This window comes from Sprattus sprattus (genome assembly GCF_963457725.1).
Source record: "Sprattus sprattus genome assembly, chromosome: 17".
Lineage (NCBI taxonomy): Eukaryota > Metazoa > Chordata > Actinopteri > Clupeiformes > Clupeidae > Sprattus > Sprattus sprattus.
The window spans coordinates 7,789,683-7,812,715 of NC_137915.1; the positions used below are offsets into that span (position 1 = coordinate 7,789,683).

General features: G+C 45.5%; 1 protein-coding gene across 1 annotated transcript in view; it reads left to right on the forward strand.

The window, feature by feature from the left end:
* plod2 (procollagen-lysine, 2-oxoglutarate 5-dioxygenase 2) overlaps window positions 1-17,594 on the forward strand; it is a 34,759-nt gene extending 17,165 nt beyond the window's left edge. The window contains exons 5-19 of the mRNA XM_080854882.1: window positions 1,293-1,405; window positions 1,661-1,724; window positions 1,954-2,051; window positions 5,295-5,396; window positions 7,278-7,403; window positions 7,528-7,649; window positions 8,847-8,951; window positions 10,235-10,360; window positions 10,977-11,118; window positions 13,794-13,907; window positions 14,119-14,184; window positions 14,677-14,781; window positions 15,375-15,521; window positions 16,081-16,206; window positions 16,597-17,594. Coding sequence (XP_080711008.1) covers window positions 1,293-1,405; window positions 1,661-1,724; window positions 1,954-2,051; window positions 5,295-5,396; window positions 7,278-7,403; window positions 7,528-7,649; window positions 8,847-8,951; window positions 10,235-10,360; window positions 10,977-11,118; window positions 13,794-13,907; window positions 14,119-14,184; window positions 14,677-14,781; window positions 15,375-15,521; window positions 16,081-16,206; window positions 16,597-16,752 — 1,712 coding nt within the window. The 3' untranslated portion in view covers window positions 16,753-17,594. The remainder of the gene's footprint in view (window positions 1-1,292; window positions 1,406-1,660; window positions 1,725-1,953; window positions 2,052-5,294; window positions 5,397-7,277; window positions 7,404-7,527; window positions 7,650-8,846; window positions 8,952-10,234; window positions 10,361-10,976; window positions 11,119-13,793; window positions 13,908-14,118; window positions 14,185-14,676; window positions 14,782-15,374; window positions 15,522-16,080; window positions 16,207-16,596) is intronic.
* Window positions 17,595-23,033: the final 5,439 nt, after the last annotated feature.

Below are 23,033 nucleotides of genomic sequence, written 5' to 3' on the forward strand. Positions count from 1 at the left end.
ACACACACACACACACACACACACACACACACACACACACACACACACACACACACACACACACACACACACACCCACATGCTGCTCTTAATTATGATCTTTTTAAATTACATCATGGACCCAAATCAAAGCTTGCAGTAAAACCCCAATGAATACAGTGATGCTTTTGTTGTAAAATCAGCCAAGTTTACTTCATTTCAGCACCCAAAGGCTTTTTTTCCCCCATTGATGATTGAGTAGCCCTCAGTTGAAGAGCTCTCTAATTCAGTTAGCTGTGCAGAAAGCTCTAGTTTCTCTTCTACATCACCACACATGCGTTGAAAGTCATTGCCTTTGACATTCATTGAATTTATTTGAAATGAGACAATATGTTGTGATTAAACTCAAACTCAAGCCTGGTTGTGTTCAGCCAGTGTGCAATATTAAGTAGTTCAAGTCTTATGCAGGACTTTGTCGCTCATAAATAGGTTTGGCATTGAGGGAGGTGTTTGAGAAGCCTTGTCTCTGTGGCTCCTTACGGGGAAACAAATAGAAGTTTGTAGATGTTTTTCTAGCACCATTCTTTTCCTCTCTTTCGGTCCTTTTTTCAAGTGCAGTATTTGTCCCTCTTCTTGTGTTTACAGTGTCTGAGGGCGTTTTAATGATGGTACCTAAAACTGCACAAAGACCAGTGACATAGCCAAACCCTGCAATTTTCTGTTGTGGTCAGTGTGATTCGAGAGGGAGATGACAACGATTGAGAGCAGTAAGAGAAAGAGAGAAATGGAGAGTGACCTAGAGGGAGTGTTTGTCTGTTTGTGTGTGTGTGTGCCTGTGGTGTGTGTGTGTGTCTGTGTCTGTGTCTGTGTCTGTGTGTCTGTGTGTCTGTGTGTGTCTGTGTGTGTTTGTGTTTGTGTGTGAGGGGAGAGAGAGGGAATGGACACAGGTCTTCACAGAATTTCGAAGGAGTCAACCTCTTGCTAAAAGGCCTCTGGGACTTCAGCGTAAAAGAGTCTGAAATCTCGCCTGTCCCCCTCTTGCGGTTTGACAGCCAGGACCACAGTGCCGCCCATCACTTGTAGCTTGTTTATCTGGAGGCCTTGCCAGAAGTCCCACTCTTGTGGAAGGTGCTTGGCACTGAACCAGGCTAAGTCTGCCTGATTGAGCCTTCCAACTTTTTTACAGTCCCCTTAATTGACACATAGGAGGACTGTAGTACCCTCTGAGCCCCAACTCTTCATACTCGGTTTTCGTACCCTATACTTTGACTTTATTGAGCCATAAGTGTTTAGAACATCTGATTTCTTCCACAGGAATCGTTGGATACGCCCCGTACATCAACCGGGTCGTTAAACAGTGGGACCTGCACGATAACGATGATGACCAGCTCTTCTACACCAAGCTTTACGTGGACCCTCATCAGCGGGTAAGAGGCATTCAAAGTTCAGATGGGGTGACCGGTATGGCTGCGTGCAAAAAAAAGTTACAAGCAGCAAAGTTACAAGCGAGCTTGTAATCCCGTCATGTGTACTTATAAAACGCATGGAAACACATCACACCCTCAGAAAACAAACAAACTGGTTAAAAATACACAGCATTGGTCAATCACACGGGGACACACGGTCTGAGAATTTCTTCTCTCTCTCTGTCACTCTTTCCCTCTCTTTCGTTTGCCTCTTAGGGGAATCTGAACATGACCCTGGATCACAAGTGCCAGATTTTTCAGAATTTAAACGGAGCGATTGGTGAGCATCCTTTTAAAAAGTCAAAGTTCTTTTAAATTTGTTAGCAGTTGTTTCCGGCTTTCTCCAATGCAACAGTGTTCTCCCATGTCATGTGAATTAAAAGTTTTGAGTTAAGTGATTTACAGCGTGGCTCTGCTATTGACCCTACTACAAATGCCAAAACTATGTGCATATTTGGTTGCGAGTATTTGGAGATCCTATCATTGTCCTGTTTTCATGGCCCTTGCAGATGAGGTTATGCTAAAATTCGCAACAGACAGAGTACGTGTGAGGAACACCATGTACGACACACTCCCTGTGGTCGTCCACGGCAACATCAACACAAAGGTCAGTGGGTTCTCTCTTTCTCGCTCTCTCTCTCTCTCTCTCTCTCTCTCTCTCTCTCTCTCTCTCTCTCTCTCTCTCTCTGCATCTTCAACAGAAGGGGAAAGACAAACAGGGTGCAGATTTGGGAGATCAGTGATTCACTTTCCTGTGTGTCTCACTTGCTGGCGAGGTGTGTGTCCATGTGTGCCTGCTGACTGGGCGGTTGGTTTCCAGAGAACTGTGCGTTTCCATGGACCTCCAACAGGCAGCCTTATGGGCTTTGAAGTTCTTACCAGACCTCTTTGGGGGGGCCTCAAAGGAATCCAGCAGGTTATTTAGTGCAGTGGCTCTCAACCTTTTTTGCTCAATGACCCAAATTTTTAGATACCAGTGCAGTTGCGACCCACAAATTAATAATCAGCAAGAATCATCAGGCCAATAATTTAACAATTGTATTATTATTTTATTATTATGATTACTACCACTACTTCTAGGTTTAATACTATACCACTGTTTTACCATTGAAAACACATGCAACTGTTTAAAAGTCAGGTTCAGTTATGCAATCATGGACTTCTGAACTTCTTTGAACAAAAATGGACTTAAGAACCTTTTTAGTCAGAGATGGACAAACATGTTCCACTTTTCTAAATGAGAAATCCTTACTTACATGCTCAACTTCTTAATGAGAAATGGACATGTTCAAATAGTAAATGAGATCCCTGAATGTTTTCCTGTCATCGAGACTGCCCCATCCGTTGTCACACCAACATACTTTGACCAGGAGAGCTGACTGAGTTAAAGTATGTGTCCCTTACAGAAAAAAATCTATGCTGCCTGCAGTGGTAAATGTTGGCAAATCTGAATTAAATAAGAACTGCTCTTCAAAGTCATCATTCTGCACATACCGCACGTAAACCAAGAGAATGGCATGGCTAGCCACATCTGTGGATTCATCGAGTTGTAAAGGCGATACAGTCAAAAGCGCAGAGATGTTCAGTGATCTGCTGCTCAACATCATTTGACATGTCACATATCCTCACATGAACAGTGTCGTTTGTCACGGGAATTGTCTTTAAGTTCGCTGCTTCTTTTTCACCTATGAGTGCAGTGCACAAATCGATGGCAACTTCTGCAACCGTATGAGACGTTTTGCTCTGAGCTAGTCGGTAGGAGACCAGCTAGGATGCACGCAGTGCCTGCTCCTAAACAGTGATGATGGCACGTTAAAATGTTTTTTTTTACGTTTAAAAAAAGTTTTTATCTTTATAGTTGGCCTGCTTTGTTTCAAAATGTATCTGCAATTTCGAAGGCTTCAGGCTTTCAGTAGCCAGTATTTTGTTGCATAACACACACAACGGCGGGTGCTCACCGAAATACCGGGTCACAAGCCTGAAAAACTCCCTCTTTGGTTCTTCAGAAGAAGTCATATCTGAGCTGGTACTCGTTTTACACGAAGATACTGTGTTGACTTTTTGCCTACACTAGTCGCCTCTAGACATTCTCCGGTCAGAGCATATTATCGCGCAATACATGTTGATACATTTGAAATATCTTAAATGCAAATTTGATTGGCTAAATGTTCAAACATGTTATTGTTAGATAGGCCTACGTGCAGAACCATTGCCGGCTTCTGTAGTTTAATGTCAGAACTGGGGACAGGGATTCCCTAATGGACAGAGGGAGCATTGCTTGAAAAAAAAGTTTAACATTTAGAATTCGTCTTGCGACCCTTTCAGAAACTCCGGCGACCCAAATTTGGGTCGCGACCCAAGGGCTGAGAACCACTAGATCATCTTGGCCAAACCTCATTATTGCCTCACACATCCAGCGGTGTGGCTCTAGACAGCCGGTGGTGGGACGGATGTCTGCTAGATAGGGTAATTTCTCCCTCCTTCTCCTACCCGCCCCCGTACTATCTATGGTGTTCACAGGCATCCCCACCAGTGCTGAGTCATTCTCTCCACAGGCTCCAATGGAGACGGGTAATGAGTAGTCATTGGCCTCATTAGCGCGCCTCTATCTTTGTCTCTCTCTCTCTTTCTCACTCTCTCTCTCTCTCTCTCGCTCTCTCTCAGATGGGGGGCCTTGTAGACGTGTCGCCACCAAGCAGCACTGTGCAGTCTGCTCCAACATGTTTGGCTCGGCCTCACACACAAAGCCTTGTAAAACTTCTGTGCGGCGTGGCTGTGAAGAATCGCTTCGTATCCCTTCCCTCGGCCGCTTAAAGACAGCTGTCTGCCCTGGGTGCTCTCCCTAAAGTTGGGAACAGGAAGAGCAAGAGAGAGAGAATTTTTCCACACGAGTTTCTCACTCATTTGTATTGACCTGGAAACTTGTTTGCGTAAAGTAAACAGTGATTCCTTAGCGCATCATTTGGTATAATCTGGGCTCTTTAAAAGGCTTAGTTGGAAGTCATTTCAGAGCAGCGTTCCATACATCTGGGTTTCATCTGCTGGCTGTGTTGTGTTTTAGACTGAGGATCCCCCTCAGGTTCACAGCTTTGGTTAGCAATTATCAGGTGCAGCATGTTGATGTGTCTTTGGCTGTCAGTGCAGGCTGTGTGTTATTCAAGTCATATTAGCTGCTGTCATTAAATCAAAACTCATAGAAATGACATAGAATGAAACAAATGTTTGATTCAGCTAGAGAGCCCCCCTCCCCCCTTTTATCAGTCATGCTCAAGTCTAAGGGCACCCCAGCTTAGAAGTGAGATATCTGTCTATTTAGTAGAGAGATAGAGAGAGCGAGACATAGAAGTCATGGAATCTGGTTTAGCAATAGCACAGCTTATTTGCTGCTGGAATGTTCGTCTCTTAGCGAGTTCCCACTAATGCCCTTCGCAGTTTGGAATGTTTTTGATGACGTCTGAGATGAGGCAGTCTAAAATAATCTTGGTTGAGGCATCATCTTTATGATACTGTCAGACATATTTTATGACTAGAACGTGGGTGCAAAGGAATAATTACCGTCTATTATGTCAACGTATATTTGACAGGCTGCCTATCTTGGTCAACCATTTTTGGGCCTGACCTGTGAGTGGCCTCTCTAACTCACAAGGGTGAACGCGCCCTCTCTTGCCCTCCCTAAAACAGAAGAGAACACGAAGACAAATGTGGAATTCCAACAGATAAACGCTGTATTTCATTCGTCCGCTGGTTTGCTGTCTTTGGCTTTGTCTGATCTACATGCTGTCTTGTGTGCTGCTGATAGTCCGAATGTTTTCTCCTCTTTCTTTCTTTGACTCTCTTTTTTTCCTTACAGATTTACTTGAACTACTTGGGCAACTACATTCCCCATGCCTGGAATTATGAGCAAGGCTGCGGCAACTGCGACCGGAACATGGTGGACTTGTCTCAGGCCAACGTAAGTCGAGCAGTGAAAAAAGCCACACCGGGTTTGATTTTCAGCTCTCTCTACAAACACTACGGTTACAAGTCTGATTTCCAAAGGTTCCAAGATTGCCAAAGTTAAAAGAAGAACAGCCATTTTAAATTCCCATGTGTCCTGCTTCATCCATACACGCATCAGTGAATGTCCTTGCCACCTTAAAGAGAACCATGCTGGGACAGGCACCAGGCATCCACACTTTAGCCTATCTGTCTCCAAAACCTCCATTCTCTGAACCTATCCAGTCTCCATTTCACAGTCCAACATCAACAGTCTGTATTCCCTGCGGGACCCTCATTAAAAGGGCATAAGTGCCTCAGCCGAGCCGCTTGAGGAAGACAGAAGCACATAGCGATTGTGGCCCAGGAAATGGCTTCTCTGGTTTTTTGAAGGGTTCACTTAAAGGGGTGTCACTGTCAAACAGGCTGCTTTTTAGTGGCCTTCTCTGTATGGGTTTTACCCGCTGGGTAAGTTACCGCGGTTGCCCTGAAAATTTGTCATAGGGTTCAGCCAAGGCTGGCAAGGCAGGGACCTTTAGGACATCTTGGCACGTCCCTCTTCTTCCTTCCTGTGTGTGTGTTTTTTTAACTCTCTCTAGATTGACATCCCTCACCTGCAATTATTCTACGATGATTGCAACCACATGGAGGGCAGAGAGAAGGTGAAGCAGGACTGTGGAATTAAAGATCGGCCGGTTGTGTTGACGTCTTTACAGCTTCTCCTAAACTCAGCCATAAATGTGTCAGAGGTCATATTGCTTCCAGTAGTGATGACACACCAGAAAAACCCAGATCCCTCGACTACTGCTAGCTAGCTTTGATCCTTCCATAAAAACATTTACAGTTCTGTTAGAGGTTGTTTAGTTTTTAGTATGGCACATTTTGCTGAGGTCATAGATGTTGGCTGTGTCAATTCATGCTTAGCCATTTATCACATACTTTTCTCCTCGGTAAAAGTTTGTATTTTGGGGTAATTATTGTACTATTCCTTCATTAAAATGAACTAATTACCATTGTTATGCTAGCTCCATATTCTCCTAGCTGGGCCAGTGCACTCTTGAAATGAGAGAACACTGTCGCTGGGTTTCCTTCACCAGCCAGTGGATCTCCCAGTAGGATCCTTGAAAGCCCTCTGTTATTGTGGAAGCTCAGCATGGGAACTCTCCCCACACTGGTTCAGTGCTGCCTGTGAGCTCCGCTGTCTGTGGTTTCTGGTTTGGCACCGGCAGGGCGGGATGGGTCTGTCCGTCTGAGGCCCTTCTGAAGGGACTTGACAGCGCGCCGTCTGAGTCTGTCTTGTGTCCCGTCCCTTGTCTCGTCCAACGACCTGTCTCCTCCCCTTCCATGGTCTTCTCCAGCAGTGCCAATTTAAAAGGCCCACTGGCTTGATCTGTGCAGGGGCACTCCCTCCATCCCAGGAAGGCCGAGCAAATTACATGCTTGAGCTCGGCCTCTGTTTCATCCAGGCCTTGGCACTCTGCACATGCTGGTCAAGGACTGGAAAAATGTCTCTCACTGACCAAGCTATACTGTCTCAGGCCATACAGAATATCATGGGAAAGTTCTGTGTACCATGAGACCTTAGGGCTGTACCATCTAGGGTGGAGGACGATGGTGAGAACTGTCTTGCTGGTTTTTGATCTATGTTGATCATTTAGCACACCAAATTGAAGGGTAACATATTTAACGTATGGTCCAGATTGCCCGCAGTGTTTTGCTTGGACTGCAGGACTGCCAGTGCTGAAAGGTCAGTGTAGTGATTAGTCGTAGTCCTGCCAATGGCGGAGAAGAAGGATGTTTAGCAGCTTTTCTGTGAGGTCATAGTTCTGTTAAACGAACCTTTGCTTTATCTAAACAGGAATACCCGAGTGTGACGGTGGGGGTGTTTATCGAGCAGCCGACTCCTTTCATGCCTGAATTCTTCCAGAGACTTCTCGACATGGATTATCCGAAAGATAAACTGAACGTCTTCATCCACAACAACGTGAGTGCCTGAGCCTGGGAGAGGAAATGGGCTTGGGATGAACAATATCGGCTGTTTTTCTGCATCACTCACTCTCTCTCCCTCTATCTTTCTCTGGCTTTCTTTTTTATCTCGCCGACTGCAGGAAGTTCATCACGAGAGACACATCCAGAGATTCTGGGAAGACAACAAGAACACGTTTGCGAGCTTTAAGGTCGTAGGGCCAGAAGAGAACCTGAGCGAGGGGGAGGCGAGAAACATGGGCATGTGAGCTATGCTATCACACACACACACACACACACACACACACACACACACACACACACACACAAAGAGAACCTGAGCGAGGGGGAGGCGAGGAACATGGGCATTCACACACACAAACACACACACACACACACACACACACACACACACACACACACACACACACAGACAGACACACACACACACACACAGACACACAGACAAACACAGACAAATACACACACACACAGACACACACACACACACACACACACACACACACACACACACAGAGACACAAATTATAAGGCTAAATTACAGTGTAATGACTGAAGAGCCATGAGCAGTGCATTCTAATTCTTCATCCAAACCAAAATAAGTCAGACGCTTCCGGAACCGCACTGTTCAATTCAGTTCAGTTCGGCCTCTTGAAGGCAACATGGCGTCGTCTCCCAACAGTTAACCCCAGCATTATATCACATAGCACAATATGGGCCAGACTAATCCTCACCAGTGTACTAAACCTCACAAGTCCGAGAACGAGCACACAAAGCCTATCCCATCCTCATGACAAATCTTTCTGGTGATGTGTGTCTGTGTGTGAATGGTGGTTAGTGAGAGGGGTGGGTGGTCATCAGTCCTTCCAGATGCTAATGCAGATTTATGGTGTGCCAGGCCATTGACTGTGGTGTACACAGCAAGTAGGGGGTCACACCTGCTGAGCCTATTCCACACTGACGCTACCAGAGTCAGAGACACAGACACAAACAGTACACCTTGCCTTTCAGCGCTTCAGTTGTTGATTGACTGATGGTCTGCTGACATGGAAGCACACATTTTGTTGCTCTCAGCAAAAAGAGGAAGAAGGAAGGAGGGGGAGAGGGAGGGATGTAGAAAAGAGAGGAGAAGAAGAAGAAAAAAAGCATTTCCCTTTGAGTTAAAGGAGCCAAGACGTGGGACATGATAATGCAAGGCTTTACGTGAATATTTAATTTTCATATGCCTGCTTTGTTATCTGCGGCGCCTGAAGCTAAGTCATTGAGAAGCCAATCTTTCCTTTTAGGAACTCAACTGGTGTATATTTAGGGTCTATGCAAATGTGTGGCTCCGCGAAAATATGCCTTTTAGGCTATCCTTATTCCATCTGAAATGTGCTGACTATAAATCTCTGATGAAATGATTCCCGAACGTGTCGTTGTGGTTGTTGTTCTCACGCAGGGATTCGTGTCGGAAGGACACACAGTGTGACTTCTACTTCAGCATAGACACAGATGTGCAGCTGACCAACAAGCAGACCCTGAAGATCCTCATTGAACAGAACAGGTATGCACCACGACACTCACACACACACACACACACAGGCACACACACACAGACACACAGACACACAGACACACACACACACACACACACACACACACACACAAACACACACACACACAGACACAGACACACACACACACACACACACACACACGCTCTCACACACACACACACACACACACACACACACACAGCATCTGACCATCTCATTGAACAGAACAGGTATGCACCGCGACAGTCCCCTGGCACTGGAAATCAAACATTCCGGAATATTCTACAGTACCCACTCCGTCCCCTGGGGCAGCCTGGTAGACTGAAAGTGGTGAAGCCACAAGAACATTACAGCCGGGCACACGAAAAAAAAAATCCCTCATGGTTTTAAAAATAGTCCCGCATGACTTCCTGTTTTTCCTGACTGTATGGAAGCAGCAGCAGCAGCAGCAGTATGGGAGCATCCCAGCTGGAATAGGATTGTCCTTCTGTGTTATACCAAAACAAAAGACCTTTTATTCTGTCTCATTCCCATGTGAGAATGTAAACAAGCACACTTTAAACAGAGGTCTCTGTGGCATACTCTCCCTGTCGTTCCCTCAAGCATTTTTTTGGCTGTCGTGCACCCTTAGAGGGAGAAGCCCGTGCCGAGATATTTAAAGACACCATGGGAATTCTCTGTCGTTGTGGTTGGTATTGCTTTGGGTGTATGTGTGTTTGTGTGTGTGTGCGTGTGTGTGTGTGTGTGAATTACATTGCAAGAGGGAATGTAAATCTTAACAAAATATATTGTTCTGAATTGAAATTGTATTGAGGACTCAAAGGGTTCAAAGGGTTCAAAGGGTTTACCCTTTTAGTTTTTGTAACACGGATGTCTCTTTAAGACAGCGCAGTTGGCCCCAACTAACATTAGGGAACCTCATTGGCCTTATCTGTTATAACAGCTTCTAATTGCAGGTATCAATGTTTTATCGTATTTTCATGAATTTGCAGTCTCATATTTTCATATTTGACACTGACATTGACACTGTTCATCCTTCAACCAAAAATTTGCAATGTAGCTAGTTTGCTGTTCCATGGGTGGAACTCCACTGAGCACACTTGTGTTACTTGATAACGTCGGATGCACAAATTACAAGTCTTGCACTTTTAGTTTTTCCGGCCTGGTGTTAAAGTTTTCATAGGGCTGCACTTAACGTCGCACCACGAAAAAAAAAACGATTCTACCCCCACAAGACGTCACTGATTTTTATGGTCACTGACGGGTCCCTTCTTTCTCTCTCTCTCCTCAGGAAAATAATTGGTCCCCTTGTCACTCGCCATGGCAAACTGTGGTCCAACTTCTGGGGAGCCCTGAGCTTGGATGGTTATTATGCACGATCGGAAGACTACATTGACATTGTGCAGAGCAAGCGTGTGTAAGTAAACCTGGCTGGCGTCCAGACGTAGGAAACCCATGCGCCTGTAACCATGTATTTCTACATGTGTGCCTCTGTCTGCATTATTCATGATGAGGGAAATATATGAAGCCATGCATAGTTCTTGCATATGTCCGTGAATGAGCGAGACCACAGTGTGAGGATCACAGGCTCTGCCTCCCATTAGGGCCCGCCAGGCCTCCATTTGGCGACCCAGTCAAGCGACGCATAGGGAGTTTATGAGCACCACTGTGTGAGTGCGTGTGTGAGCGAGAGTCAGACAAGAGGATAATCGGTGATTATAACAGGCGCATCTTACCGCAGACACAGACGGGAAGGATGGATAACATGTGTTTCGTGGCTGCTGACAGACACACACACACACACACTCATACAGACACACACACACTCACTCAGAGAGGCACAGGCGTGCACACACACATACACACACACAGTGGAATGGATTTCGCATCACAATGCTGGATCAGTTTTTCCTGTCATGGATGAGATGCACAATATAATGAAAAGCCAGTGGAAGGTCTGAGTATATCTTTTTTTAACCGCTCTCTTTTTATCTCTGTCTGTATATCTCTACCCAACTGACCTTCTCTTGCAGTGGTGTGTGGAACATTCCATTCATGGCGAATATCTACCTGGTGAAGGGTGAGGTGTTGCGTACAGAAATGAAGGAGAGAAACTACTTTGTTCTGGAGAAGCTGGACCCTGACATGGCACTCTGCCGAAATGCCAGGGAGTTGGTAAGACTTCGTACTGTCTGGGCTTTTAAGTTAAATTATACACTCATCACTGACTACATTTGGACATTAAAAGGCTTGCCATACATTGCTATAAAGAGATGATATAAGTATAAGTTATGGTAGCCATGTTTGCCTAATCTCTATCTAGTGTGTTTAGTGTATCTGGTGTATTTATCTTGTCTGCTCAATGCATATCGTATATTATCTCGAAGGCCTAAAGCCTCTGTAGATTACGTATGTGAACTGAGGTGTGCCACATGTCTATCAGTTTATCGTGCCGTTTTTAATCCCTAAAGTTCCATAGTCTCTCTGGCATGAAAAGAGTTGCTGGGCAAGTATTCTCTGAATAAACACACTCCCTGTCCTCCTGAGGGCATGACCTCTCTCTGACCTCTCTCTGACCTCTCTCTGTTTATGTTAGCCTTTGTGGTGTGCCTCCAGCCATACCCATCACACCCCACCTTCCCTTAGTCCTGTGTTGTCTGCAGTCCCATCTGTACCAGTCAAGAATGCCCAAAAGGCTGTTGTGTTGGCTCTCCCCCCCCCCTCTCCCTCCTTCCTCTATCGCCTTTCTTCCCACTTCCTCCTAACTCTTTACGTAACACCCACCGGCATTCACACACACACGCTTGGGACAATTTCAGGTCGTTTCCTGGGGGTCTTATTTCACCCGGCATGCAGTGCACCTAGGACTGTCACCTCCACCCTACGCTGGCTTTCCTAGAGGGGAATTAGCTGTCTTGTTCGCGTGGGCGCATCCTCATGTCAATCAAAGAGCTCCGTGTTGTATGACGTACATATTTTTTTTGTTGATAATCCATCCCTCACACCTGTCGCTCTCCTCCTCCTCCTTCTCATAAAAAAAAGAAACAGCATTCGTGTAAATGGGATCTCATAATGGTGCTTTTCCTTCATTTTTAGACGAGACAGAGAGAAAAAGACTCTCCTTCTCCGGAATCATTCCATATGTTCAGGCCGCCCCAGGTTCTTAAGCTCTTGACTATTCTCCTTTGCACTCTCTTTCTACTTTTAAGATTCAAGTAAGCAGCCAACAGCCGATTTCCAAAAGGCAGTTATCTGACCCAATCTCAGTATGCACTGACAGACTAATCTCTAATCAGTCTAATTAGGGTTTAGAGATAAAGTGAGAACAGTCCTGGAATCTGATTGTATCAGCAAAGATGTTGAAATTGATCTTTTGCAGCATCACATACCTTAGCTCAGTGTTTTAGTGAAATGCATTTTTAAGAGCTCTATAGTATCGAAACTCTCTTAACTAACCCACCCATAGAGTGATATTGCATTGGTAGGATAAAAACATCACTTCCCTTACTAGCCTGGAACATTCTGTGCTGTGTCTTTTTTAAGTGCAGTGGCAGAGTATCTCCTCAGAATGACCTCAGAGAGAGAATCAAAGAGGAGCAATTTGACGTCAGTGCCTGTAGATTTGATTGCATTTTCCCACAATCCAGAGTGGTATAAATAACACTGGCCTCAAGCTGCACAAACAGCCGCTCAGTATGTTGATTGGGGAGTTAAGATAATGATTGCAGTCCTTTTAAAAGGATGTTTTTAAAAAAGACTTGCGGAGAACCATTGCAGTATCCAAATTGAAGAGATGTAATTGCTAGAAAGATTGTTGGTTGTCACTCGGAACATGTCGAATCAACCAAGTGTTACAGACAGCGGTGCCAAGTCCAAACCCCATTCATGGTGTAATGAGGAAACATTAAAATGATCCGGAAAACGAGTCTGCTCCTCACACTATTTCTCACAGTCAGGAGGAAACCTTTTGGAAATATGCTGTTGGCTCACTGATTGTGATCAATTTCATAGCGTGTCATGTGAATGAATAAGCCTGAATAGAAGAGAGGGAAAGCCGAGAGTAGTAGCACCTGCAGACCGTGAGAGTGTCTCGCCTGAGCTCTGAGAAGGAGGGCCTGTTGAGATCGCTCAGCGATAACGCCCACGACTGCGTTCCCAGGAGCCCCCTGGTAGTAACCCAAGATGCTTTCGGTCCCGACAGCAGCCCGCTCTGCCCCCCTCCCCAGCCCCCACCTCCCACCCCACCCCCCCCCCCCCCACAAGTAACCAAAGCTGCCCTCTCCCCTCCCCTGCCCATCCCATCTGCATCTCTCAAGTTGCCTTGACCGTATCTCAGCCTAGGCCTTCCTGCGAAATCTCTCAGAAAAAAAAACACCATCTGGGCCAATCCCTGGCCAAATCATATGCTGCTCCAGCGATTTGAATCTCTCCTTCGAAGCAGCATTGAGAGAGAAAGCAGAAAAAGCCTAGGCTGACACATGTACTCACCTTAAACCCCTGTACACCCCTGGTGTTGCTTCCTTCAAAGAGGGAATATGATTCCCGGAATTGGCTGTGTCCTACAACTTCCAAGCACCTTCCCTGTTCCCTGGCCTACACAGACTGTCCACTACATAAATAATCAGATTATTTATTCCTTTTGAAAACTCTCTGATAACACCTGTGCCAGTTTAAACCCCCACATATCAATAGCTGGGCATCATAGGTTTTTCTTTTAAACTTTCTGTTCTCTGTAATAAGTTATATGCTCCTTCTACCTTCTTATATCTTAACAGTTTTGTCTCCATTGCTTTGTACTTTCTCTCTGTGTTTGCTGTGGAACCTAATGTTGTTTTTCTTGGGCGCTGTAGGGGATTTTCATGTACATTACAAACCGCCAAGAGTTTGGAAGACTGATATCCACCGCTAACTATAACACCACGCACAGAAACGGTGACCTGTGGCAAATCTTTGAGAACCCTGTGGTAAGTCGGCCAAAAAAAAACATTTCTCATTCTCGCATTTATTCCGCTGTTCTGTGGATCTAAATCAAGATAAAGTTGGGTGAGGTTTTGCTGTCTGAGTATGTGTAAAAGTGTGGTACTAGCCCAAAGCCTGTCAAGTATGTGGGTCAATGATAGGACAAGTAGGCAGTTTTTCACTTACCTCCCTTCCTTCTCCTCCGATGTGTCATAGGATTGGAAGGCAAAGTACATTCATCCAGACTATGTACGCATCTTCTCTGAGAACCAACTGGAGCAGGTAAGAGCATGCCTGAAACAAATGATGGATGAACTCTAAAAGTGTTGAGAACCTCTTGGTATTCTTAAGTGGAAATAGGACATAGTTGCACAGGAATGACTGAGAATGACTGCAGTCAAGTACATTGACTGCATTTGCTTCTAAGCATAGGGGCAAGTATCCACAGTTTCGCTCACATGGTTTGGTTCATACTAGTATGCTTGACATGTGAAGTGTTTTGGGAATGTGTACATGGTTTTGAAACAAGAGTTAAAATTATTGGAAAAAAGCTTTCCTAGCATAATATTGCCAACTATATCACCAGAAGAAAAAGTTAGCATACTAGCAAGCTTTTACCAGTGCCATCTGTGCTATTCAACAGGATGAAATTAACGTAGAATTGTTTTTATGCATTGTGTTATTGAAGTGCTACCTTGCTTATCCTTTGCAGTGCATGCCTTGTGCCCCTGTTCACATGGCAATTCATAAGTATCTTTTGATGTGTATTTCTAGCCGTGTCCAGATGTCTTCTGGTTCCCCGTGTTCACAGAAAAAGCCTGTGATGAGCTGGTAGAGGAGATGGAAAGCTTCGGGACATGGTCTGGAGGCAAGCATGAGGTCAGCCCAACACTTTCATTAAATAGAGGAAAAAAGAGGATGAGAGAACGAATGCAAGAAAGAAAAAAAAACACACAATTTGTCATCATTCTGAGAAACGGAGACTAAAAAAAAAAGCTGCATTATGGAGCATGAAATTGTTAGAAACTCATTATTTCCACCTTATTGAAATTGGAGCGTTTATTATTGTTCCGTTTCCAGGGAGAGCTTATTTTCAGGCGCACTCTAAGCGTGCTGACATTTTGTGTGGTTGAATGAAGGTGAAAAAGCGAGCCTGCTTTTTATTCGTCACTACTGATTACGCTTGCTCGGCCCAGATGCTATGCAGAAACGGATGATGGTTAACTAAGTACACTAAACCCGCACACACACAGAGTCGCTCAGACAGGCACTCATCATACAGTTGTTAAGCTATTTGTTTATATATATAGCCATATGCAGTGGCACTTGTGTGTCTGCTTAGTCGCAGACCTTGACTCAATGGTGAAAGCTGTTTTTTGGGGTATCGTCTATCTATAGAATTGCTCACTCTCTGTGTGTGTGTGTGTGTATGTCTGTGTGTGTCTGTGTGTGTCTGTGTGTTGTGCCCTCAGGATAAGCGAATCACAGGAGGCTATGAGAGTGTGCCCACAGATGACATACACATGAGGCAGATCAACTACGAGAAGGAGTGGCTGCACTTCATCCGCGAGTTCATCGCGCCCGTCACGCTCAAGGTCTTCTCTGGCTACTACACAAAGGTGAGGCCAGCAAATGTCCAGGCCAAAATGTCCAGACAAACTGCGATGATGAGAGCATGTCTCTCTGTCTGCCAGTCTGATGGCCCAGTTACAGGCCATAAAAAGCATCCTTGGACACAACATACTGTCGTCCTCCTTCCTGGAACATTTTTCCCCCAGCCTGAAAAATATTTTTAAATCCTAGAGTGCTTTCACCATCTTCACGCGCTTTCTTTGGCTGTAAGGTACGCTCATCATTGAAGAAAAAAACACCTAGAGATATTTGAACAGTTTCTTCATTGTTCCTCTGCTGTATGTGTTTAAACATGTAGTGAACATTCCTTTATGATATTTCCACAATACTTTGCAACCCTGACATCGAAAATTCCTCAGAGATCACAGTGGGATGGGGTGAAGGTGCTCTTTTCCTGGGCTTAGCCTGGAGAAAAAGGATCCTCTTTCACCATTAATTGTGAAGTGCTAATATGTTTTTGGATTTAGATAAGAGCCAGATGTCTCCTGAGGAACTTCTCTGTCTCTCTAGCCCTTTTGACAATCACTCCACCTCTCCTGCACACAGGCCTATAGCATCATGAACTTTGTGGTGAAGTACACCCCGGGAAGGCAATCCTACCTTCGGCCCCACCACGACTCCTCCACGTTTACCATCAACATCGCTCTCAACACCAAAGGAACAGACTTCCAGGTATGCCGACTTACATTCCCTTTCTGATTCAGTAACAATCGCCCTGTTTCAATTACATTTGTGAGTCCACTTCTGTTTGGTTCATTGAGTTAGATTTATTGAAATTGCCTAATCCCATTTGAGGTACACAGTGCTTGGTACAAAATTCCATTGTCACACAGCTGCTTTTAGAGATGAGATGTTGCTCCAAACCTCCAAAAGCCTGGGTCATGCATCACGCTATGCTAAACATCTACTGACAAGCTTTCATCACTGAGCCCACACTACATTCTCCACAGAGCAAACAAATCTCAAGGCGTAAATATTTAGTCCCTAAGTGGTTTGTGAATGATGACGGGTCGGTCCTCCCCTTCTGGTTGTGCTAACCCCAGTTGGTGTGTTTCTCTCCAGGGAGGAGGCTGCCGCTTCCACAGGTACAACTGCTCCATAGATTCCCCCAGAAAAGGCTGGAGCTTCATGCACCCAGGCCGGCTGACGCACCTCCACGAGGGGTTACCCACCACCAACGGCACACGCTACATAGCAATATCATTCATCGACCCTTGATCCTCGTTTCTCTTTTGACTGGTATTTTCTAATGGAATCTTCATGAAAATGTTATGTGAGTGTCATTTTATGTGCCTGTTTTTTGTTTTGTTTTCTTTTCAATTTTTTCATTTATTTCTACTGCTGCAATTTACTGTATGAATTCACGGGAACGTTGCACCCACAACCACACAGACACATACATGTTTCCAACCCCTCCCATTCAGTACTGTCTGTTTCAACATGTGTTCAGCAACGCAAGGGAAAGAGGATTCTCTTGTCATCACGGTTAGTCTTTCGGGCAACATTTGTCAATGCTTCATTCAGTACCAACAACCGAGAGATGACAGGTCACCCACTAATGGCTGTAGCGTATACATCTCCATTTGGCATGAATAACGAAAAGTTGAAAAGTTCAACTGCTGTTGTGTCCACAGAAAGGCTTGCCAGTTTTATGTAGTTTTGTTTGGTTTTGAATTGTTTTTTTTGTTTTCTTTAGTTTGTTTTACTTTTCGTAACTGATATTCCTTATGCTCACTGTCTTTTTCCTGTTTGTTTTTTTTCACTGAAGAGAGCATTGTTGCTTGTCTGTAAAGAGAGAATTGTTATATTTTTGTAAATTTGCACAGCAGGAGAAATACACATGACAGCAGGATTTAATATGAATTCTGTTTGAATGAAGTTCAATTACAAGCTTTTACTTGAAACGTTTTCCATGACAACAAATACAACTAAGCCCTTTGAAGGTTTCGGAACTAAAAACATTTAGGAGATGCTTCATGTTTACTTTCTCTAAAAGTTGTTGTATGAATGAACTTTGAGCCTCATACCCGTGGAATCTCTTAACTTATTTTCCAGATGGATGAAATGGATGAAAAAAATAAATATTTTAAACAAATGCCATAGTTGTGCCTTGTGTACATGACATGTATATACATTGACTGTTTTCTTTTTGATGTAGGCATTGAGTAAATGGATGGTGGGCTTCAAAGCATTAACATTCCTTAGTAATGCCGCCATGTCGAAACAACAGTCAGGGCCTCGGTCAACTAAATTTCTAAAACAATAAATCTCTACAGAAAGGGTTATTGGTTGTAGATACTGGCCCTTCTGATGCACAGAAATGTCACCAGAAAATTGATTAAAAACAGACAAAAATGTATTAAAAACAGCCACAATGGATGAAATCAAAGAGTAGTTCCACGCTCTTGCATGCTGATGCACACACAAAGTACACACTCACACACACACACACACACACATACACACACACACTCACACACACACACACACACACACACACACACACGATACCACTGTAACTATATATACTTTTTGGGGATTTTAGCCTCCCTCAAGATTCCTGGGCTTCAGAGGCGCTGTGCAGAGTTATGGAGGCCTCTATGTTGATCTACATGTCTGCGAGAGGGGCAAAGTTGAGTTTGCCAGAGTTGTATCCTGTCACTCCTCACGGTGTACAGCCCAGCTGCACATGTGTGCTCAGCCAAGATTGATGACGGGGGCCCAAGTACAGAAACAATCGGGGGGCCACATTTGCATTCATGGTACATCTGGAATTTGATGTATTAGCAGCACGTAATTCGTTGTTTGCTCGAACTTGCACGATGAGGTCAGCACATCTGGTGGCAGCCCAGATCACCATACAGTATCTGTAAGTGTACGTGACGGGTGATGTATTGGGTATCTGTAGGTGTTCGTGATGGGTGATGTATGTCCTACGGGCATCTATGGATTTGTATAACTCCACAGATGTGTCTTATGTGTATTCACATGTGTGTGGGGGCGAATGTGAGGAGGGGGCAAGTCTGGGGATGTCTTTGAAACGCAGCATTGTGCATGTGTTGGGAGATGTGTTCCAGGGAAGCTGAAGGGCATGTTCGAGTGAACATAAGCATTTGTTAGAACGTGTGTGTGTTTGTATGTGTGTGTATAAGTGTGTGTGTCTGTGCCATCTTGGCTAATACTTGATTGTGTTTCAACACGTCTAAGAGCAGGTAAATGTAAAGGACATATATGGACCTACGTGTGTGATGAAATGGATGTGTGGTTGTGTGTGTGTATGTGTCTGTGCCATCTTGGTTAATACTTGATTGTGTTTCAACACGTCTAAGAGCAGGTAAATGTAAAGGACATATATGGACCTAAGTGTGTGATGAAATGGATGTGTGGTTGTGTGTGTGTATGTGTCTGTGCCATCTTGGTTAATACTTGATTGTGTTTCAACACGTCTAAGAGCAGGTAAATGTAAAGGACATATATGGACCTAAGTGTGTGATGAAGTGGATGTGTGGTTGTGTGTGTGTGTGTGTGTGTGTGTGTGATTACATATGCTGCCTACTGTACCTGTTTATTTACATGTGACTGTAAGTGAAGGTGAATATGAGTGCACGTATGCGTGTGCCCTCTGTGTTCCCCTCGGGTGGAACAAGTCCCTGACTGCTCGCACGTTGTCCCACTCGGCCGTGCTGCAGGAGGGGGATCTAGGTCAAGAGCGAACAGAAAGGCCTCTTTGTGGCCCTCCGCTGCCCCAACCCCCCCCCCCCCCCCCCTCTGCTGCTCTCAAAGCTGACATTGATCCAGGCCAGCGGCACAGGAAGCTTGGCCAGTTAATAAGGCCTGGCCCGTTTCTCAGAGGACAAGCTATCAAGAGTCCTAAGAGCAGGAAAGGGAGAGATGGAGAGAGAGAAAGGGAGAGATGGAGAGAGAAAGGGAGAGAAGTAGAGAAGAGAGGGAGAGATGGAGAGAGAGAAAGGGAGAGATGGAGAGAGAGAAACAGTATTGTGTATTCCCACTTCTAGTTTGCCTCGTAGGAGAACTGCATGACGATTGAATGTATGATCTCAGTCACTCGCTTCAGAGTGAACCTGTGTGGACCATAGCTCACACGCTATGTTCCGGCATACTACTGCAGTATGTCCTTGATGTCATTGAGCAGCGTGCAGCCTGTGTGAAGCCACCTCTTTAGTCACATCAGGAAGTGACTGTCTGGCAGTCAGAGGGCCGCAGCATCTGCACCAGTCTCACCAGTGTAGTCAGCAGAAATGAATTGTGTGCACAGATGGTTATAGGGATGACTCAGGGAAGTACAGGACAGACTTTATGGGGTTGTTCTTGTGGCATCATCCTGGAACAGGGGGGAGGATGCCTGTGGAGGTGATAAGGTCGCTGGAAAGAGCATTACATCATCACTTCATATCAGTGGAAATATGTATGGTAGACTGGGGCTGATAGAGCACTTCACAGTATACAGGTGGTACAAACCTGCCAGAAAACAGCAGTGGTTGAACTGTCATATGGTTATGGTTAATTAGTATCTCATGCAAGTTAGGTTTGTGTCATGCAAGTACGTTACGCTGGACCTGAATGGCATGTCTGTGTGAGAGTTTAAGGTGAAAAGCTGCCTTGCATCATGGTTGGCAATGGAAAATAGATGTGAGGCGCGATCGCTAGTTAGCAGGGGGCCGAGCCAGAATGGACTGTAAGTGCAGACTGCCCGCTGACAGACAGTGATTATGTGCACTGTGGCACAGACAACCATCCCGACCGCATGCCCACGCAGGCCGCCCTGTAGAGTTACTGTGCGCTGGGAGGTCGAGAGGAAAACAAAGGCATCTATAAATGTTTGTACACACACACACAAACACACACAAACATGCGCATAGATGGTAAGGGGCAATGTGTTGTGGTGCCAGGCTCGCTGTAGGGGGTGCCACCCTGTGGCCTGTCCTTACTGTGCCACTCGGCAGAGGGATGGGCAGCAGGTTGAGCCCAGCAGGTAGTGCCACCCATCTGATCCGCGGCCCGCCACAAGCCTGGCACACAAATACCCAGACGCCAAGCAAAAACAAAACAGTCTCCAACTGTCCAGTCTTATCATGCTGAAAGGCCAGTCAAGCTGTGTTCAGAAACGAGGGAACATTGAGGATAATTACTGAGAAAATGTCTCCTGTCTCCTGGGGGGGATTTGGACTGGAGGTTTCCTCCTGTGATTTCCACTGAATTTCGAAAGTAAACCGTTTCACATTTTAGCATTGGGTGACTTGCCTGTTTTTCAGCTTGGAACTACACGTTATTTCGAATCACACGCTCCCCCCCACCCTCATCACATTATAGCATTTGGTGAAAAATAGATGCCAGCTTGGAGTCTTTTCAACTACAAGTGTTTCGAATCACACAATACCCTCCCCGCCCCCACCCTGCCCTGAAGCATACGCAGTATCCTAGCAGACCAGAGCCCTCAAGCAGAGGTTTAGGACCCGCCTGGTGAAGATGCGTGGAGATGGGGTCCTCTCCTTCCTCATCATCCTTTCCGCTCTTTCCTGATGGGGTGGAGATCAACTTGAGTGCTGTGAGGGGAGGTGTATGACCCCTGACCCCTCCTGTGCAGATGAACTTGTGGAGTCTGGGTTGTTGGATTTCCGGGCGTGGGGATGTAAATATTTGTTTGATGAGGGAGGCCTTAGCGGAGCATCTGAGTGGTAGTTTCTCACCACACTCTGGCAGGGTCGGGCCAGAGCCTCTGGGCTGTTGGCGGGAGGGAATGGGTGAGTCAGCCCCTTTTTCAGCCGGTGGAAAAGTACTGGAGGGGAGGCATAGAGAGAGAGAGAGAGAGAGAGAGAGAGAGGCACATAGAGAAAGAGAGAGGCATAGAGAGAGAGAGAGATGCATAGAGAGAGAGAGAGACACACATAGAGAGATAGAGAGAGAGGCATATATATATATAGAGAGAGAGAGAGAGAGCATGAAAGAGGAAGCAAGGCATTACATTTAGGGAGGTGTACATAGCTGAGATAACATAACCTGTGAAGAGGATGTTACATGATTTTGTGAGAGTGTGAGTGGGGGGATTCTGTGTGTGTGTGTGTATGTGTGTGTGTGTGTGTGTGTGTGCTAATGTATGTTTGTTTGTGTGTGTGTGTGTGTGCGTGCGCGCCCTAATGTATGTGTGTGGACTTTCTGTATCTCAAAGAGGGCTGCCTTGGAGCAGTCATAGATCTGTGTGTGTGTGTGTGTGTGTGTGTGTGTGTGTGTGTGTGCGCCCTAATGTATGTGTGTGGACTTTCTGTATCTCAAAGAGGGCTGCCTTGGAGCAGTCATAGATCTGTGTGTGTGTGTGTGTGTGTGTGTGTGTGTGTGTGTGTGCGCCATAATGTATGTGTGTGTACTTTCTGTATCTCAAAGAGGGCTGCCTTGGAGCAGTCATAGATCTTTCAAATTACTATTTTCCTGCCTACTTTTGCAGTTTGTACTTGTGTTGGTTAATTAGTATCTCATGGAAGTTAAATTTAATTTCCCTTTGCATATTAAAGACTATACACATGGGCACTGGCAGAACTGTGCTGCAGTCTGGATTTCTTGGCTTCCCAGTGAAGATGAGTTTTAAATTGAGGAGTGTCAGACACAGGATTAGCCCATCCATGTAATTAGTGTTCTTTTCGGCATGTTGTTTGTGTGTGATTATGTGTATGCGTGAGTGTGTGTACGTGCTTTGCGTGTGTGTGTGTGTGTGTGTGTGTCTGTGTGTGTGTGTGTGTGTGTGTGTGTGTGTGTGTGTGTGTGTGTGTGTGTGTGTGTGTGTGTGTGTGTGTGTCTGTGTGTGTGTGTATGTGTGTGAGTGCGTGTGTGTGTGTGTGTGTGTGCGTGCGTGCGTGTGTGTGTGTGTCTGCGTGTGTCTGTGTGTGTCTGTGTGTGTGTGTGTGTGTGTGTGGTTGAGGGGTGAGAGATTCTTGTCCTGGCTCCATTTAGCCCACATGCCCAGGAGTACAGAGATACCATTGTGGACGTTTTTCCCTCTCTTACCAACTTCCCTCAAGGCAACACAGTACACAACACCAAGGCCCCGGCCCTCCATATCAGAGCAGTCTTTCATTAATATGAAATAAAGAAATAAAGCTTGAGAGAATCTAAATACAAGGCTGTCTGCATTCCACAATGCCTCTTTGCCTTGTTCCAGATGCAGTGAAACAGTTGTCCTGGCACCCACAAGACCAACATCCGTGGGCCTCAGGAACACAGTAGCAAACACCCAATAAAAGCCTTTGCGCTCTCATGAGAGGCTTGGCAGTGGCAGTGGGGAGGCTGACTAGTCTGTGTGACACCTCGGCTCCTATGCCCTGACCACAGCGTAAACACATCAGGCCAGAGTGTTTAGAGCGAAGCCACTAAAGTGCGACCCAAGTCCCTGGAATAGCTCGGCGTTATCCGGCCTCATGCCCCCAATCAGGACCTCTTCAGGTGTGCTCGGCGCCCCTGCGTTGCCAAATAGTAATTACAGTTGATTG